Source organism: Tachysurus vachellii, chromosome 1, assembly GCF_030014155.1.
Source record: "Tachysurus vachellii isolate PV-2020 chromosome 1, HZAU_Pvac_v1, whole genome shotgun sequence".
NCBI classification, from domain to species: Eukaryota; Metazoa; Chordata; class Actinopteri; order Siluriformes; family Bagridae; genus Tachysurus; species Tachysurus vachellii.
The window spans coordinates 2,695,684-2,716,402 of NC_083460.1; the positions used below are offsets into that span (position 1 = coordinate 2,695,684).

The following is a 20,719-nucleotide window of genomic DNA, read 5'->3' on the forward strand; positions in this document are numbered from 1 at the left end:
TTAATACTCTATATTAAATCTATATATTTAATAATAATATGTCTATATAGAGGTTAGCACGTTCGCCTCACACCTCCAGGGTCGGGGTTTGATTCCCGCCTCCACCTTGTGTGTGTGTGGAGTTTACATGTTCTCCCCGTGCCTCGGGGGGTTCCTCTGGGTACTCCGGTTTCCTCCCCCAGTCCAAAGACATGCATGGTAGGTTGATTGGCATCTCTGGAATATTGTCTCTAGTGTGTGATTGCGTGAGTGAATGAGTGTGTGTGTGCCCTGCGATGGGTTGGCACTCCGTCCAGGGTGTATCCTGCCTTGATGCCCAATGACGCCTGAGATAGGCACAGGCTCCCCGTGACCCGAGGTAGTTCGGATAAGCGGTAGAAGATGAATGAATGAATGTCTATATCGTCTCACATCGTCTGTATTGTCTCATATAGTCTGTATTATCTTGTTATTTATGCCTGTACTATTGAGAGTCACAAACAGCTGGAACCGAATTCCTTGTGTGTGTGAACGCACTTGGCCAATAAACCTGATTCTGATTCTGTTTCTTGTTCAGTTATATGATCCTATGTATCATTTAGCTGTATTTCAGGGTTTGACTTTTTCTTAATTAATGACCTACTGGTTTGCTGAATAAATCTTTTATTCGTGTATTATTCGTGTATTGTTGGACTGATTTATACACACAGTACACAGTCGTTCATACTACAATTCCCGTCGTGCATCTTGATTAGACCGGAAGTGTTTTCTCGTGACCTTGGAGTGTCAGGTTGAGAGCAGCAGAAGAAGCAGCATGTCTGGGAAAGAACCTGGAGTAAGTTTTTTTTTTACGTTAAAACATAATTTTAAGAACTTTTATAACACGTATATTCTGTTTAGGTGCCTTTGTGATCAGTGTGTTTTGATTTATTTGATCGTTTCTAGTTGAACGTGTCCTGTGATCTTGGCTAGCTGGAATCTTAGCCGACATTTCGCGTGAATGTAAAGTCGTATAAAACGCGACCGTTTCGAAAACGTGTATGTACACTTGTGTAATTCAGTTCCGAACGAAACGGGGCGTCTTGACGTGAATAAAAACGTGAGTACACACGTGAGTGTATGTGCGCGTGCAGGCACGTTAGCTCGTTATGCTAACAGGGTGATAGGCGCGTGAACCTCCTGAGGAAAGAAATAATAAAACGCGTCATGTCGGGTTTGTGCTTCACAAGTTCTGGAATTTGGTTTTAAACTAATTTTGTTTGGAAACTGAACACTTGGAATCCAGAAGCACACAAAAAATCTATAATAATAAAATGCGCACGAGCTCGACAGAGGACATGTGAGGCATATTAAAGAGTCAAGAAGCTTTTATTGTCATTACAACCATATAGAGCTGTTACAGTACACAGTGACATGAGACAACGTTTCTCCAGGATCAGGGAGCTACATAGAGCAAAGACAGAGCTGTGGACTTAGTAAGTAGTCCTAGATACATAGTGTGTCTGTGTGACCTGGTGCAGACAGTGTGAAAAAAGACAGTGCAGAACAAAAATCAGAAAGACAGTGCTGGACAACAGACAAAAAAGACAGAAAGACAGTGCTGGACAACAGACAAAAAAGACAGAAAGACAGTGCTGGACAACAGACAAAAAAGACAGAAAGACAGTGCTGGACAACAGACAAAAAAGACAGAAAGACAGTGCTGGACAACAGACAAAAAAGACAGAAAGACGGTGCTGGACAACAGACAAAAAAGACAGAAAGACGGTGCTGGACAACAGACAAAAAAGACAGAAAGACGGTGCTGGACAACAGACAAAAAAGACAGAAAGACGGTGCTGGACAACAGACAAAAAAGACAGAAAGACAGTGCTGGACAACAGACAAAAAAGACAGAAAGACAGTGCTGGACAACAGACAAAAAAGACAGAAAGACGGTACTGGACAACAGACAAAGACAGAAAGACAGTGCTGGACAACAGACAAAAAAAAGACAAAGATGGTGCTGGGCAAAAGACAGAAAGATGGTGCTGGGCAAAAGACAGAAAGACGGTGCTGGACAAAAGACAAAAAATACAGTGTTGGACAAAAGACAGTGTTGGACAACAGACAAAAAAGATAAAGACAGTGCTGGGAAAAAAAGACAGAAAGATGGTGCTGGACAACAGAAAAAAAGACAGACAGTGCTGGACAAAAGACAAAAAATAGTGTTGGACAAAAGACAGTGCTGCACAACAGAAAAAAAAAAAGACAGAAAGACAGTGCTGGACAACAGACCAAAAAGACAGAAAGACAGTGCTGGACAACAGACCAAAAAGACAGTGCTGCACGAATCAGAAAAGCAGTGCTGGACGAAAGACTGTGCTGCACGACAGAAAGACAGACAGACAGTGCTGAAAAAAGACAGAAAGACGGTGCTGGACAACAGACAAAAAAGACAGAAAGACAGTGCTGGACAACAGACAAGAAAGACAGTGCTGGACAACAGACAAAAAAGACAGTGCTGGACAACAGACAAAAAAGACAGAAAGACAGTGCTGGACAACAGACAAAAAAGACAGAAAGACAGTGCTGGACAACAGACAAAAAAGACAGAAAGACAGTGCTGGACAACAGACAAAAAAGACAGAAAGACAGTGCTGGACAACAGACAAAAAAGACAGTGCTGGACAACAGACAAAAAAGACAGAAAGACGGTGCTGGACAACAGACAAAGACAGAAAGACAGTGCTGGACAACAGACAAAAAAGACAGAAAGACAGTGCTGGACAACAGACAAAAAAGACAGAAAGACAGTGCTGGACAACAGACAAAAAAGACAGAAAGACAGTGCTGGACAACAGACAAAAAAGACAGAAAGACAGTGCTGGACAACAGACAAAAAAGACAGAAAGACAGTGCTGGACAACAGACAAAAAAGACAGAAAGACAGTGCTGGACAACAGACTGTGCTGCACGACAGAAAGACAGACAGACAGTGTTGAAAAAAGACAGTGCTGGACAACAGACAAGAAAGACAGTGCTGGACAACAGACAAGAAAGACAGTGCTGGACAACAGACAAAAAAGACAGAAAGACAGTGCTGGACAACAGACAAAAAAGACAGAAAGACAGTGCTGGACAACAGACAAAAAAGACAGAAAGACAGTGCTGGACAACAGACAAAAAAGACAGTGCTGGACAACAGACAAAAAAGACAGAAAGACGGTGCTGGACAACAGACAAAAAAGACAGAAAGACGGTGCTGGACAACAGACAAAAAAGACAGAAAGACGGTGCTGGACAACAGACAAAGACAGAAAGACAGTGCTGGACAACAGACAAAAAAAGACAAAGATGGTGCTGGGCAAAAGACAGAAAGACGGTGCTAGACAAAAAATACAGTGTTGGACAAAAGACAGTGCTGCACAACAGCAGAAAGACAGTGTTGGACAACAGACAAAAAGACAGTGCTAGACAAAAGACAGAAAGACAGTGTTGGACAACAGACAAAAAAGATAAAGACAGTGCTGGGAAAAAAAAGACAGAAAGATGGTGCTGGACAACAGAAAAAAAGACTGAGACAGTGCTGGACAAAAGACAAAAAATAGTGTTGGACAAAAGACAGTGCTGCACAACAGACAAAAAAGACAGAAAGACAGTGCTGGACAACAGACCAAAAAGACAGAAAGACAGTGCTGGACAACAGACCAAAAAGACAGTGCTGGACGAATCAGAAAAGCAGTGCTGGACGAAAGACTGTGCTGCACGACAGAAAGACAGACAGACAGTGCTGAAAAAAGACAGAAAGACGGTGTTGGACAACAGACAAATAGTGTATTTTCAAACAATATTATATGTGCAGAAATACTAGAATGAACACATTAGTATTATAGCAGCAGTTACATGAGGTATTGTAAAGTATTGTGCAAAACAGCAATCAACTGAAATATGAGACAGCATGTGCAAAGAGGATCTCAGCCACATAATAAACACCTTTTGTAGAAATTTCACTAAAGTTAATCTTCACTTAAGTGTTTAAATCTTCTTTTACAGACCAGGTGAAGCTGTGCATTATTTTGCCGTAGACCAAGGACAAGCTATGTCTCAAACAATGCACCATGCATTGTATTTTTAAGCCGCATCAAGTGGCATTCATTTATTCATCATCAGAGAGCGCTTTGTTGTGATCAGGTTCATGGTGAGCCAGAAACTATCCAGGGAATGCTGTTGGCTAGTCAGGATATACGCTTGTCTGTCACACATGCACATTACCACACTTATTCACACCTGGGGCAATTTAATGAAACCAATCCACTAATATAACTGGAGATCCAGAGGTGCACAATAACAAATGGAAAGCAGTATAAGATAAAAGCTAATTATTATTATCATTTTTATTATTATTAATAAATCATTATCTTGTCCATTTCACTGCCAAAGGGCTAAATCTTGTGTTCCCCCCATTGTTTTGTCTTTCTCAGGGTTTTCTGCAGCAGCTGAGGCAGATTGCAGGCCGGATGTCTGCCGGCGGTCCGAGAGGAGCCGGCCTCGGCCTCAAACTGCTTATCGGTGCTGGAGCCCTGGCTTACGGTGTTAAAGAAGCTACTTATACAGGTAACACAGCTAAATGTAGACTACTCTCTTATTTGATATGATGTTTGTCTTTGGTGATGTGGCAGAATGGTGTATAGATGTATACCAAATACATACAATTTTATTAATGCAGGTGTTCAGATATCAGTATGCATAAAGATTTTGGTTGCACGGCATTTGCTTTTCTCTCTACTGATGGTCTGATTGTTCTTACAGTGGAAGGTGGACAGAGGGCTATCGTCTTCAACAGAATTGGAGGCATGCAGATGGACACCGTGCTTGCAGAGGGGCTGCATTTCAGGTTTCATATTTATGCTCAATTCACTGGGTCGCGGGTTCATTATTGTCATTTTATGTCGTTTTCATTTTTGGCATTTTATGATTGCATCTTATGAAGAATCCATTTTTGGCTTAAAAAAAAAATACAAGAAATCGAAATGAATTCTGTAATTTGGTGATCATTCTTTATTTTATTTCCATTACCAGGATACCATGGTTCCAGTATCCGATAATTTACGACATCCGAGCCAGACCTCGCAAGGTTTCATCTCTCACAGGAAGCAAAGGTAAATTAGTGGTAGGCCAAATAATTATTGGCACTCTTCATGTAAGTGAGAGTGACCAGATTATTCATTGTCTGAGGTTTTGTGGCCATAGATAGAACTTGCTGTATATCTAGAACTTGCTGAATTATCTAGATACAGTTGAAACCAGATATTTACATACACTTCAGAAAAAAACACAAAGACTTTTATTTCTTTACTGTCATACATTAAATCAGAGTAAACTTTTTCTGTTTTAAATCAATAAATATTAACATATTTTTTGCATTTGTTAAATGTCAGAATCGAGCAAGGGAGAATTTTTATGTATTTTTATTATCACTTTCATCAAAGTCAGAAGTATACATACACTTCCTTAGTATTTGGTGGAATTGCCCCGAAACTGTTTCACTTGGGCCAAACGTTTTGGGTATCCTTCCACAAGCTTTCTACAATAGTTTGCTGGAATTTTGGCCCACTCCTCTTGACAGAACTGGTGTAACTGGGTCAGGTTTGTAGGCCTTCTTGCTCGCACTCGCCTTTTCAGTGCCGCCCACAAATTTTCTATGGGATTGAGATCAGGGCTTTGTGATGGCTGCCCCAATACCTTGACTTTGTTGACCTTAAGCCACTTTGTAACTAATTAGGAGGTATGCTTGGGGTCATTGTCCATTTGGAAGACCCATTTGTGCCCAAGCTTTAACTTCCTGGCTGATGTCTTCAGCTGTTGCTTTAATATATCCACATAATTTTCTTTTCTCATGATGCCATCTATTTTGTAAAGTACACCAGTCCCTTCTGCAGCAAAGCAGCCCCACAACATTATACTACCACCCCCATACTTCACAGTTGGGATAGTGTTTTGAGGCTTCAAAGCTTCGCCCTTTTTCCTCCAAATATACCGTTTATCGTTATGGCCGAACAGTTTTTGTTTCGTTAGACCACAGGACATGTCTCCAGAAATTAAGATTTTTTTCCCCCATTTGCAGTTGCAAACTGTAGTCTGGTTATTTTATGGTGGTTTTGAAGTAATGGCTTTCTCCTCCCAGAGTAACCTTTCAGCTCATGGCGGTACAGTATTCGTTTTACTGTGGATAATGACACTGTCTTACCAGTTTCAGCCAGCATCTTCACAAGATCTTTTGCTGTTGTCCTGGGGTTGATTTGCACATTTTGCACCAAAATACGTTCCTCTCTGGGACTCAGAATCCGTCTCCTTCCTGAGCGGTATGATGGTTGTACATTCTCATGTTTTTTATACTTGCGTATTATTGTCTGAACGGATGAACGTGGGACCTTCAGGCATCTGGAAATTGCACCTAAGGATGAGCCACAATTGTGGAGGTCAACAATTCTTTTTCTGATGTCTTGGTGGATTTCGCTTGATTTTCCCATGATGTCAAAGAAAGACATCATGTGTTTGAGGTGTGCCTTTATATGCATCCACAGGTGTGCCACCAATTAACTCAAATGGAATCAATTAACCTATCAGAAGCTTCTTAAACTCAGAATGGAATCATCTGGAGTTTTTGTTTTTTTTTAAAGGCACGATAAACTTAGTGTATGTATACTTCTGACTTTGATGAAAGTGATAATAAAAATACATAATTTTCCCTCGCTCAATTCTGACATTTAACAAATGCAAAAAATATGTTAATATTTATTGATTTAAAACAGAAAAAGTTTACTCTGATTTAATGTATGACAGTAAAGAAATAAAAGTTTTTGTTTTTTTCTGAAGTGTATGTAAATATCTGGTTTCAACTGTATATGTGTGCGCGCGTAAGAGCTATAGGTGAAAGATGTCCAAGTTATATACAAGGCACAATAAGTGTAAAGATATAAATAAATGTGTGTACAATATGTGCGTTTACTGTATATAATATTGTACATTGTATATAGAACAGTTTGTTCTGTGTACATTTACAATACTAATTATATAGAGTTAATACAGAATGTACATTTTAGAGCAGAACTGCATGAAGATTACAGGCAGCGAAGACAGCAAAGCATCAGTGAGACATCAGTGTCCTAACTTTACATAGTAACGTTAGTAACGCTAATTAGTAATGTTCCTGTTCGCTCACAGATCTTCAGATGGTGAACCTCTCTCTGCGTGTGCTGTCTCGCCCCATGGCCTCTAACCTGCCCTACCTGTACCAACACCTCGGCCAGGACTATGACGAGCGGGTGCTGCCCTCCATCGTCAACGAGGTCCTGAAGAGCGTCGTAGCCAAGTTCAATGCCTCACAGCTCATCACACAGAGAGCTCAGGTAGTCTGCCACCTCATACTTACAGTACCAACATACATGCATGTGCTATGTGCATTGGAGACACACAGTAATTTGCTTTGACTGCACTCATCTTTGTCGCCTTTTATTTGTTGTTTAGGTGTCTCTGCTGATCCGGAGGGAGCTGATAGAGAGAGCTAAAGACTTCAACATCATTCTGGATGATGTGGCCATTACAGAGCTCAGCTTCAGCAAAGAGTATACAGCTGCTGTAGAAGCCAAGCAAGTCGGTAAGGAAGCTTAGTATAGCGGTTTTACTGGTTTTACTGGTGTAGCAAGTCATTTTTCCTGAGTAAGTCCTCAGTAGAAGTTTTGTTTTGAAGATGGACAGTGTGGTTATGTGATGCTATGGCTATAGAATGTCTAGAGCTTTTAAATCATTTGATGAACTCAAAAGCAAAGGGTTTTACTGCCATTTGACTGAATCTGTACAGATTCAACTTAATGACACAAACTATTAGACTATGTACAGAGTTGTGTTCAAAATATATAAATAAAGCACTCTGGCTTGCTAGGACACGTCTGAAACTCGATTAAAAGGTGAGAAATTTGTCTAGTCTGATCGTACAGACTGCGATAATGTCATATATGGAAAAACTTCCAAATGGAAAAACAGTTCATGTTTACCCGTGAGTGGGAATTGTTTCTGACCTAGATGTAACTAGATGTTTACTACATCAATCATGCTGTGTATCCAAAGAAAATTAAAGGTTTGAAATTGAAAATTTTCTTTACTTAATTTCCTGATAATTTATAGATGATATACTGCACCACCCGTTAAAACTGGAAAATAAGGAGGTTTTTCCATCCTGACACAAATGCAGTATAATCCTAGTGTGAAGTAATGTATTCCTTCAGATGATAACATGGTCTTGCTACCTTTGATTCGTTTAGAACTTGTTTATTATACACTTCAGTACATAAACGATTCTCTACTGCTTTTAGTCCTTTGCTTACACCAATTATCCACTAGGAGGCACCATTGTCACTTGTTTCCATGCAGCACGCTTAAGTTATTACCAAAGACTAATAATGCGAAGAGTGCACAATGTTAGAACACTTCCATACTGTCCAGTCTTTATATTGCTTATAAATTTCTTGAATAATCTTACACGTGATTTATTATTGTCCTTTGCTGATATTCAGCCCAGCAGGAAGCCCAGAGAGCTCAGTTCTACGTGGAGAAGGCCAAGCAGGACCAGAGGCAGAAGATCATCCAGGCTGAGGGAGAGGCTGAGGCTGCTAAAATGGTACAGTCCATGTTATATGTGGTTTGTTGATTCAGTAATGACAATTTGCACTGGCATGGTTATGAGGTTTGTATTATTAACCAATAACATTAATCCTGTAAAATAGGCAATAAAAAATTATTTAGATACTTAGTTCAGAAAGTACATAAAGAAAAAGGCAGATGTGCTTGGGGTTGAATCTGGGCAGATTTCCTTCATGTAACTGGCTTATAATTAGTAGCTACATATAAAGACTAAATAATATATACAGTATAAACCGCAGTCATTAGACCTATGGACGCATTGCTGTGTATCACTGAGGCACATTTAATATTATTTAGTTGTATAGAAGACACTTGTTTTGTTTTTTGTTTGTTTTGTTTTTTTGTCCTCCTGCAGGTGTAAATATAAACACTCAGCAATACTGTACAGTTTGTTCACAGGTTTAATGCAAAATAAGCATTTTTTTTTTCAAGGTTGTTATTTGCTGGAACTAAGCAGTTGTTCGTATTGCAGCGTCTGTCCTCCTCTTTTTTCCTGATGTGATGTAACCATAAAAGTGCCATAGGTCACTTTGTTCTCTGCTGATGGGAACAGAAATGGAGGATGAGCTCTTTGTGTGTGTGTGTGTGTTGTGTGCATTTGTGTTTTGCAGCTGGGTCAAGCCGTAACAAAGAATCCTGGCTACCTTAAACTGAGACGCATCCGAGCCGCCCAGAACATCGCCAAGACGGTATGAGGCGTACTCCTTACTTGATCTGTGTTTATCTTTATATATCACCGTGGTAACAGATAAATCTGGATGTATTCAAGTTAAACATTCTTTCGGTTGTGTGTTTTGCAGGTGGCGACCTCGCAGAATAGAGTATACCTGAATGCAGAAAATCTAGTGCTGAACCTGCAGGACAGCTCCTTCAACAAGTAAGGCTCTTTCCTGTTGTGTGGTGGTGTTTTTTTTTTTGTTTGTTTGTTTTTTTGTTTTTTTTTAATTGCTTAAACGCTTTTCAACACCGGACAGAAATCCCTGAGGCAACAAACTTGCTGCTGGTTAAGGAACATTTAGACATTTGGTTTTTAGTAGAACTGCTGCTTTATGGAAATAAACTTTCCATAGCCAAGGCTGAATCCTCTCTCTCTCCCTCTCTCACTGGGTTTAGTAGTTATGTAAGCATGAAGAGAGCTGCAGCGTTGATGTGTGCACGTCATGCTCTAATTGGTTCAGAAGAACAGCTTGACCTGATGGGTGAATTTGACACCCACAAGCCCTTTTATTTAATACACAGCTCGTAATCAACAGAAACAGTAGCAATACTCGATTACATTACAATAGCTTTTTTTTTTTTTACTTTGCCCTGAAACAAAACGTTACGTGCAATGTGTGATTTGCAACGGATAAAAAGTCTATTCCTGATATCTGCAACTTATTGCAGAAGCTCATCACCAATACATTTCTGCAAAAAATATCCAATGTATGTGATTTTAAGTTTGTTTTAGTAGATTTTACAGTTAAAAATGGATGTACAATATTAACCAGTTGTTTTTAATTTGATGTAGGACCATGAATATTTTAGATATCTGATTGATTGTGCAGCTCTAAATGTCTCTCATGATGATGATGATGATGATGGTGCTGATGGACGTTGTGTGTTTCCTGCTTTACAGTTTGTCCTTGGGGAAATGAGAAGCGTTGGCTCACGGGAGTGCGTGCATTCCATGTGTTGATCGTCTGTCCTGTATTTAACATCTACTACAAACTGACCTCTCTGAGCCTGTCTCAGAGGGCAGGTTTTCCAGCAAGGGGTTGAGTGTCCTTTAAAACACACAAATATATACACACATTTAAGGAGACTTCACACATGGTTTAGACACCACCAATCTATTAAAGGATTCGAAGGTCACATAAGAGTTTCATTGTAATTTGTGGCTTAACATAGTCTAATGAAGAATTGATATAATATCAGTGTGACAGATCAAAGCATTGAGATAAGTTGTGTTAACTGTTTATATGTCTGAGACCTGTTATAGTATTATAAATACATACCTAGGTTTTCGTTAGTCTGATCATATTTATAAGGGCCGCGCAGCTGTTAGTTACAGTTTACGCATTCGATTTATAGTTTGCTTTTGTCCCTGCTGTTTTTCCTGTGCTCGGGGACCAGTGGGCTCCTCTGCGATGTGTAATCTGACACAATTCAAACACTCAGAAGAGGTCTCAATAAATCTTTTGATTTTCCAGACTAACTGGCTCTTTGTGTTCCTTTGGTGTACTGACAATCATGGAACGTTATAGAAGCAAGGATAGATACTAATCTGGAGTTTGAGTCATCCAATGGTTATTAAATAATTCTTTTAATACTTAAGGGGAATATCCAGGTAGTTAAGTATATAGATGGGTTCAAGAGTGACCAGGGAAGAGGGAATGTATGACAGGCAGTTATTACATCATTATTTATAAAAGCCGATCATGTTCCACTATGGCAAATGCAGGTCATGTAACAGCACGGCCTTAGCACAAATAAAAAGCAGGCTCTTTATATGTGAACTTTTTACATAATCTAGTTTTTGCCATTTGTTACAAGATCCAATATTTGCAATAAGCCCATTGGGGATACTGGGTCTCAGATCAGTTCCCCTAACCCTCAGCTCCTCAGCTATAGGACTAATTCAGTAGAGTTTTTAGTTCATTACTTTGTCCAGGAGGTGGCGCCAAATACAGTCACTAATTCAGGGCCTTAAACGTCTTTAAAGAAAGAGAAAGGACTTTGAAAAATAAGAATATGCTAAATATGGACATTGTCCAATAAAATAATACCTCCGTGTAAAATGGCGGTTAAAAGTGTATATTATCGTATACATATATATTGTGTAGTCTATGGTGACGCTGTTTGCTACAGTGCTACGTGTTTTTAAAAAGAGAAGTGTATGTGTGTGTGTGAATGTGTGTGTATGCGTGTGTATATATATGTGTGTGTGCGTGTGTGTGTATATATATGTGTGTGTGTGTGTGTTCTGATTAAACGCGTGTCTCAGCACGATCCTGTGAGAAACGGGTTCTCTCGGTTATATAAAAAATATCTCCTCTATAAAAAGCTCTCCTCCGCACCGGGAGATCTGCAGAGGGGGTTGGGCGCTGCTATCAGCTCATTAATATTCATATAGAGGGAGGGGTTTGTTTAGGGGCGACATTGGCGTAGAAACCACGCCTCCTCCGGTAGATTTAGCCTATAGAATCCAGTGGCATTTTTTGAATGCAGGCCAAAAGTCCATATGGGAAAGAAAAAGGACTGGCTGGGATTTAGGGATTTCAAACTACTTAAAAAACTTCACCAAAAGAGCATTCATACTTTAGTACTGCGGTATAATTACTAAGTAGTAGTTATTAAAAATCTTTATTTTACAAGTTGTGTATAACAATGTATGTATATATATATATTTAAACACACACAAAACTCATTCGAATAAAACCTCTTATACCCCTTTTTATCAATTTATCATTTATATAAGAAAAGCCATTAGTCATTTGAATCTAATGGAATTTAATAATAGTATGGTACAAATACTACTAATTTTAGCATTTGTACATTATTACTTGAATAACATGGACAAAATTATGCTGTAACAATCATTAACCTCCAAAACAATCAGCATATTTTACTGTTATGATTATTAATAAGTCTGTAAGAAGTTCTTGTCTACAATTAATCTTTGTTTTCCATTTATAAATTTCATTGTGTGTATATATATTATTTTTTTTTTTTATGGCTATAAAATTGTGTTCTAAAAATAGATTTTTAGAAAACCATTCAAGAAATCTCACCATCCCATTGTTGTTTATTTTCCTATACAGCACGCCTTGTCATGTTTTGTTTCTTACTTTGTTAAAGCATGCCGTTTGAAATACAGCCGGCTGCAGGCCTGCGTTCTGTTCAGTGTTCCAGTTAGGGGGTACGTACGTATGTGTGTGTTTGTGTGTGTGTGTGTGTATATATATATATATATATATATGTATAGGAGCACAGTCCAAATTCTCTCTCAGCTGCAGTGTTGCTATGGATACGCTGACCTCACTGCAGGATGGGAGATCATGGAGATTTGCCTGGAGATTAGCAGGTTACAGTAGCACAAAGGTGTTATTTACAAAGGTGTCTATTTTTGGACAGCAGTACTTTCTGGTTATTTAGCATTTTCCAAGAATAAATAAATAATTTAAAGAGTGAAAAGCGTGTGACCTACTTCAAAGTCATGATGCTCTCTTTGCAGCGTGTGCGTGACTGCAGTCACCTGGCTTCAAAATGATAACTGATATTACAGTAACAAATATGTGTGTAAAGTAAAGGTTAAAAAAACAAAACATTTTAACCGCATTTCATGTTTCCTTGAATTTCCCTGAATGAATCAACTATACAAAATTGACAGCATTTTGTCCATGCATACTTACTATATAACTACACTCTACCTTCAAAAATAATCATTAAAATACCAAACATAATATTTTATTATTTGTATATCCATCACAGATTACATGATGCACACAACGTGTACGTTTTAATTCAGACTCACTTAATCCTTCTACCTGGACACATTCACCCCATAAATCATTTGGAATATTCCACAGGTCACATGTTCAAGAGGAAATTGCAAAATCTAAAATTGTGGATGATCATTAGGAAGAAGAAAATTCATTATCTGTGATATTGCGATAAATAAAATGTTGTTAATAAGATTATAGATTAGAGTTATTCTGTAAAATGAGAGAATATATAGGCAATCATTAGCATGTCGTTAATGTTATTGTAGCATTCACATGGGTGCTAACTAACATGTTGTGCATTTGCTTATTCTACTACAAAAATTAAAACCCTCAACCCATTTCATTTCACCTCATTCAAGAGCAAAGAATCTTTGTAGTCATGTACAAAAGAAAAAGTCATTAGCTTAAAACTGCCTCACATTTACCACCATTTTCAAGACAAATATGCTGGATTTTAATTTAAAATACTGCTTTTAATATAAAATACATTTTCCAGTTGATCTATATAGAATTTTGCAAAGATATGGATAATGTGTGCCATATATAATCTGTTTATGACATCAAATGACATGTTTTACATTTCTGTCATTAACCCTGTCTGTTTCTTCTTTTCTTTCCTTTGTTAAACTGTTTCCAAATGAAATGAATATGAAATATGTCAGTGTAGCATAACAGGTTTGTTTCAGGTGAACTGGCTTTGAGAATGCCAACCCATTCATTTCCACACTGGGCGTCTCCCAAATGTCTAAAGTAGAGGTTAATCCAATAAGTTACACAAGAGCCTGTGATTTGAGGGAGTGTAAATAAATGTGACACAAAAACATTATTCAGTTCAATTCAAAGTTATTTGTATAGCATTTTAAACAATGGACATTGTTTAAAAGCAGCTTTACAGAAAAATATTGCAAAAAGTACAAAAAAGGTTAACATTACACAAAGATTTATGCAAAGATTTATGTGTTTGTATTTATCCCCAATGAACAAGCCTGAGGTGACTGTGGTGAGGAAAAACTCCCTTATATGGAAGAGGAAGAAACCTTGAGAAGAACCAGACTCAAAAGGGAACCTCATCCTCATTTAGGTGACACTGGAGGGTCAAGCTCTAAATTACAAGTTGCTATTTGTGTCTTGCATTTCTCAAAGAGCAGAGAGGATCCAGCCATCTCAGCCCGAGAGATAATCAGCTAATTATCAGCCTAAGGAGTAACAATTATAATCTCTAGCTGTATGTTACAGATAACTGAGACAGCCAGGTTATGGCATTCACAAACCAATTTCTGGTGTTGTTCCTTATTTTGTAGTTTTATAAAGATGAGACTGCCTCATAAGGAATTGTTGTTTTTCTGATGTTTTTACATCTCTCACATTGTTAAATCCACCATTGTTGGCATTCATGGTACATGTGTGTGAAGCGTTATTAAGGCATATTTTTAGTTGCCAAAAGTGGCTTGGAGAGACGGGTGTGTTTAAACTAGAATTACTTCCTGAATTAGAACTAGATCTAAATCTGTACACTTTCATTTTTATTTTTCTAATCTAATAACAGATTCTGTGCAGTACTCAAGAGTCACAATATGGTCAGATTTTGTCAAATACAAATTTGAAAATCTGGCTAAATGATATTTGGATTTGATCTTGTTTACACTTGGTGGATTTGTGTCCCTTGAGTATTGGATGAGGCTTGAGATCTACTTTAATTAGGATTTCTGAAACAGGGTGGCCTGGCAAATGTTCACAAAAGTCTTGATCTCGGAAATTTTGTGACAAAACAAACCAGATTCGGTTTGTTTTGTGGACACTCATTTTACAAATCCAGTTTAAGAATCGGATCGAATTTGCGCTTCTGTGTAAAAAAAGCTCAGGCTGAGGTTTTAGTACAAGAACCAGCTTGTTATAGGATTACTCTGTGTAGCTCACCACATGTTGTTGTATCTGATTATGTTGTAGACCTTGATTATGTTTTATAATATATGGCATGGTTTGAGTGCCACTCCTTGATAAGTTAGAGGTTGCAACACATCCTGATAGCTTTTCCAGGTTGAGGTTCGTCCCCTGGAGAAGAATCGATAAACTGGTGCAACACGAAGTCAGAATGGATTTAATTAACCTGCTTCTTTTTTATGGCACTCTCATTATATACTCAAAGGGGATTTAGATATCCTGCCCTAGTTTGCTTAGTGATGCTCCTTTTTCTGTCTTTCCATGTTATTCAAATCATCTCTGTTTGCCTACTGAAGACAAACTCGGGGTCATGTACCTACAGGGGAATGCTTTTTAGTCGTCTTTTAGTGCAGTCTAAAGGCATGCATTTAAGAAAAGCCTTGAAGAAGTGTACTATAATTGGGTCACCACACAGAAAGACTCAGAGGTGAATTCATGGGAAAGTACGCTGCTTTTTTTTGTTCTGTCCAGGCATTCTGCTTTCTCTCACTGTTTTCAGCTGCCTCAAGGCACACTCATGCCTTTGTCTACAGCTGGAAGAACAGGAATGCTAACTGGAATGTAGTGTGTGTGTAAACTTTAGCCAGTGCTTCACACCAAGCTAGGAAATTTGAAACCTGACTTGTTGTGCTGGCTTCATGAAATACGTTACTGTAATTGTACTGCAGCATCATTTATCACATTTTAGTTGCATTAAGCACCTAAACATAGAGTATGTTTAACAAAACTCGAAAAAAACTTTTCTTGAAAATAGCACAAAATTTCACACAATGTCCAAGAATTGTAATGCTACGATTCCTACATAGCTAACACAGCTAGCTATGATAACACAGCAGCACAGTGATTGTTGGAGAAAAAAACACATTAGTCATGACAACAATGACTCACTCATGATGACCTGTAACAGAACATAGGTTTGTTTGCTAGCATGTAACTAGCCAGCTAACAATTTTGTATTGCAGAAAGGCATTGTTTAAAAAAAAATCCTAACATTGATAATACAGAGACGTTTCTGTGTCATTTCCTTCAGGGATATAAAAAAACGGGCCTCGTTGTTGTTTCAATAATGAGAAAGCTCAATATAACAAACACAACAACTAATCCTATTTTAATATCTCATTTCTAGTAAAATAATAATTTAGGTCATAATATTGAAAAGTTTTTTCTGCCCAGAAACCTTTAGTCTGGATTTCAAATGTCCTTTTACTGTAGCTTTTCAGGTTATCATGTATGTGCAGAGAGGCAGTGTGCACTTCCTGTTTTCATTGTGTGTGAGGAAACAGACGCCGTGCCCCAGCCAGCACTGTATCATGTCCGCACATCGGCCTCTGGGCACGTGGCCTCTGTGAAAAGCCCATAGAAGCTGCTCGATTAACTGAAACGTCTCCGCTGCCAGGCTGTGTTGCCAGATTGGAAGAGTTCCCATACAACAGTGTTACATTTAATGATAAACGGATTGTGAAAAAGTCTCGGTTTGTAGATGTGTCAATAATTATTATACAACATATCACGATCATATTGACTCTAATTTTTAGAGTGATTAGTATACTAATACTTCCTAACCTGGCTATAAACTTCGTTTTATAAGGCAGTCAGCTTTGATGCTGGGTTAAATGTTTTTATTGTTTTGCGGTTGTTGTTTTTTTTTTTTTTTATCAATTTGCATAGCAACAAACTCCTAATGTAGGATTTCTAATTGTTAAATGAAATTAGAGATGTTGAATTGCATTGTTAGATAATAAACCATCTTTAGGTGCTGCAAATTTCCAGTCTGATTTTGGCTTGGTCTTGTTTATAGGGTATTCAGCAAAGGGTAAACGATCTGGCAACCCTACAGCCAGCTAGCACGTGCCGACATTTGTGTCTTCAGACAATGTCTTCCATATGCCAAACAAAACAGTCTCCCGCAACTTTTATGAAGCTGTGCAAAGCTTTAAGCTTCTGTTGGCCACATTAAATGAAGTATAAAACTATAACAACTGTGCAGAAGCGGAAGATTCTTTTGAATTTTTGTCTTTGATATATTTAAATTTATTACCTATCATTAAGGTTGGAAGAACCAGAATGTATTTAGGCACGCAACATAATTAAGGCACCACAAGTGTCCTTTTGAATACTAAATTATCACTAAATTATTTGAAAATATAATTACATTAAGTACATTGGTATAAATGTATTTATTGTATATGTCCTTGGCCTTTAGTGTCTTACCTCCCTTCTGTCGGTGTTTTCCAGTTTTGGGAGTGTTTATCAGGTTTACTCCCACTAATTACTCTGTGTCTGGCACAGATGGTGAGCACCAAGGGTCTCCAGGGTCTCCTGATTACTCAATCACCCTCCTCTCTTCAAGAGTTTGTGAAAGCATAGCATGGACTAGTACTCTCATAGCGATTCATTTCCTCCCGATACCCCCAGTCAATTGTCTCATTGACCTCTTTGTTCAGTAGACCTCTATGGACGCTTTACTCATCAACACCTCTCCACTGCATTCAGTTTTTTAATTTATCTAATGTGGCTCTCATGTTCTTTTTTTTTCTGTAAGCTTTATTAACCAGGGACTCTGTTTATTAAAGGTAAGGGTCGTAGGTATGGGGCAGTTGCTCAGATCTAAGATTTAAAACAATGGTATGATTTTATCACACTGTGTTAATGAACTATGAGGCCTCCGTGTCATCTCGCTGCCCATTAATTATAATGCATATTTAATGAGCGGATCAGCGGGGTCCTCCTGCACTCGGCCCGCATGCTCCCAGGGGCATCGAGTTACAATCAAAGGGGGAAGGGCGCTTGTAGGGAGACCAAAACCAGCCAGGAAGGACTATTTTGTAAAGACTTTTCCCTCCTTTTTGATTCTTTTCATCATTGTCTTTATCTAAAGCATTTTCCTAAACCTGTATTCTGTATGCATACGTATATTATGATGCCAATCATATTCTGCATTTTACCTATCACCTTTGATTTATGCAAAAGTATTGAGTTATTGTTCACATTTCTAACAACACTGTTTAAGATAAAATCAGTGATAAATCATGTATAACTTTTGCACTTAGCTTAACACCCTGTTTTTGTTAAATGAAAAAGCTACAGATTTATTTATTCAACTTAAATATGTTAAAAGTACAGTTTCATCTTTGAGGGAAAAAGAAAAACAACAAAAAAAAAAACTTTTCAGATCTTGGCCCTCCCACAGCATTCACACTTCACTCCTCCCTTCCTCCTTTATCTTCATGCTTTGGTCCACCTCCTTTCCATCTACCGTAACCCCCACCTTACCACACCCTGAGCAATCCCATTTATGGTATAAGACTTGTAGGCTTATGGAGGGGCTGACAAGAAGTGTGCTACCCTCATTAAAGAAATATTTACTAATTTAATGATCACGTTACATTTCTGAGCACGTGTAAGAAAGAGTACTACTACACCATTTATTAGATGAACAGAAACAGAGACTGCATTTCATCACCATGCACTTTTAATAGGTCCATTTTCATCCATGATAATGACGCTTAGACTATTCCAATCCGTTATTATAATGCAGTCTGGGTTGACAGGCGCAGCACAGAAAAGATCACATATAATGAGATTAAAGGAGAAGGAATGGGTCATACTCTTGGAACTGAGCTTGTCTGGGATGAGACTGTGTGCACTTGTTTAGGCCACATTCCTTGTCTTTCATTAACAGGTTGACTTTTGTTTAACCTTTAATCTGGTCCTGGTAGGATAAAGATGTGCATAGTAATATTCCCAAAGGACTTGTAAACAATAGTAGATGATATGCAAGACAGCAAACGTTTTGTTTTTAATAAGATAGCAAATTAAAGAGCTATAGGATTAAAAAAAAACTATGAATAACATGCACAGTCAGTTTACTTTTTTCAATCAGGAATGGACAATTTGCTGTTGATCATTTGCTTTAAACGTGGGAAATTGCAGCTAGAGATATTTTATTTACATTTAAAAAAAAGGCATTTGGCAAACATTTCCACTAAAAAGTCTTCAGCAAGTCTGTTATAAATTTTCTTACCTTGCATATAGCTCCGATTAGATCTCAAAATGAATCAAGCATTGGCTAGAACAGTAATATATCTACAGATATATATCTATATTTCTTTGAAAGACATAAGGGATATGTGACATAAGGGATAGATACACCTATGTGAATTCAGTGTAGAAGTAAATAAGTAACCACAGATGTTTCATTTCCTTCTATGCAAATATAACGTGATATTATACTTGCATATATAAGAAATGCACTTTTCCTATAAGTGCATTATATTATTGTTTTGCAAATGCACAGTAAACATGTGCAGCTCTCTATATTTGTGCACTTGTGTTATTACTTATGCTGTGTAGCTGGGGTATAACTGAACCCTTGATGCACGTGCACGCTGTTTTGTCCTTGAATTAAAGATTTAATGCAGTCAAATCCGCGATCCATAGCGACTCCCGTCTCCACGTTTTCGTTTTCGCCCGCTATTGTTGGCTCGGGTTTCATTTCTCGTGTCGCGCCGCCATTTTGTGTCGCGCGCCAAAGTCCTGAGTCCTGTCATGGCGCCTTTGTTCCTCAGCGGCAACACAAAGAATAAATGCACACCTGAATAATAAAGGTTATAACACGACAATTATACATGAAATATGCATTCCAGAATGCAGACTCTTAGACAACAAGTAAATGGTGATATATAACGAGGTCAACAACAAGGCCCTGGAGCTGTATTTAAAGTGTAAAGAAAAAAAAGCACGTGTTTTATATTCAAGCACGTGTTTTCTGCGCATGCGCACAATATTAGTCAGAATTACTTGGGATTCTACTCGTCATTGAGACACCAAACCTACTGAAAACATATTTAAAACCTTTTTAAAATGACTAAAAAATAAAATGAAGATTGTTGTAGCACCATGTGATGGTCATAGCATGATTGAATTTTTGATTGAATACCCTTTGGTTGAAGCCCCATAAAGATGCTGAACTCCTTTGCCAATATTGCCAAACTGCTAAAAAAAAAAAAAAAAAAAAAAAAGATCTATAAATATTAGTATTTTAAACAGAGTATCTAGCTGTTTTTCATTGTTCACCTGATTAACTATTTATTCAGACACTCAAAAGCCACTGAAAACTCCTTCACAGTGCCAAAACATGCTGATATAAAAGTTACTTGCTGCTTTCTTGGAATCACGATACCTGTGTGGTCTCAAGAAATATATTTATCCTCTATATTTAGCACAGCTTGCCTTGACCATGGATCACCCCTATAATGAAGTTAATAAAACTTAATGTAACAAAGTCATAATAGATCAGCTTTTCTAATTGTAAATCTGGTCTAGCTGAGCTATTACTATTCATTCAGGCACTAAAACTATTGAGCCTGTCAGTATTAAACATCAAATGAACTGAGATTAACTTTATTTACCCAACGTATCACTGTGGATTAACAAACATGGCTTTGGCCTTGACCATGCACTTGCATTTGCTTCTCTAATGAAGTAAAAGTGTTAATATTAACTAGGATACTCAGCGTACTGTAATGAAACCTGCAGCTCTGTGTATTGCTATATGGCCTAGGTTGGTTTTTGGCCAAGTTCCAATTGGCACTTTATTGTTTAAGTGCACTGCATAGCCTCTGTACTTT

General features: G+C 38.0%; 1 protein-coding gene across 1 annotated transcript; it reads left to right on the forward strand.

Moving 5' to 3' along the window:
- Positions 1 to 698: 698 nt before the first annotated feature.
- Positions 699 to 10,858, forward strand: phb2a (prohibitin 2a). The gene is made up of 10 exons (XM_060867775.1): positions 699 to 814; positions 4,443 to 4,575; positions 4,771 to 4,855; positions 5,041 to 5,120; positions 7,186 to 7,370; positions 7,489 to 7,618; positions 8,535 to 8,638; positions 9,273 to 9,350; positions 9,462 to 9,538; positions 10,280 to 10,858. Exons 1-10 carry the CDS (start codon positions 794 to 796, stop codon positions 10,296 to 10,298), a joined length of 912 nt encoding a protein of 303 aa, XP_060723758.1. The 5' UTR covers positions 699 to 793; the 3' UTR covers positions 10,299 to 10,858.
- The last annotated feature ends 9,861 nt before the right edge of the window (positions 10,859 to 20,719 follow it).

What these genes read in the sequence shown, in the direction of transcription:
- phb2a (XM_060867775.1), top strand. Translation starts at nt 794, where the DNA reads ATGTCTGGGAAAGAACCTGGA. An exon ending in TAAAGAAGCTACTTATACAG is followed by an intron (nt 4,576 to 4,770) that starts GTAACACAGCTA and finishes TTGTTCTTACAG; the next exon opens with TGGAAGGTGGACAGAGGGCT. An exon ending in TGTAGAAGCCAAGCAAGTCG is followed by an intron (nt 7,619 to 8,534) that starts GTAAGGAAGCTT and finishes GCTGATATTCAG; the next exon opens with CCCAGCAGGAAGCCCAGAGA.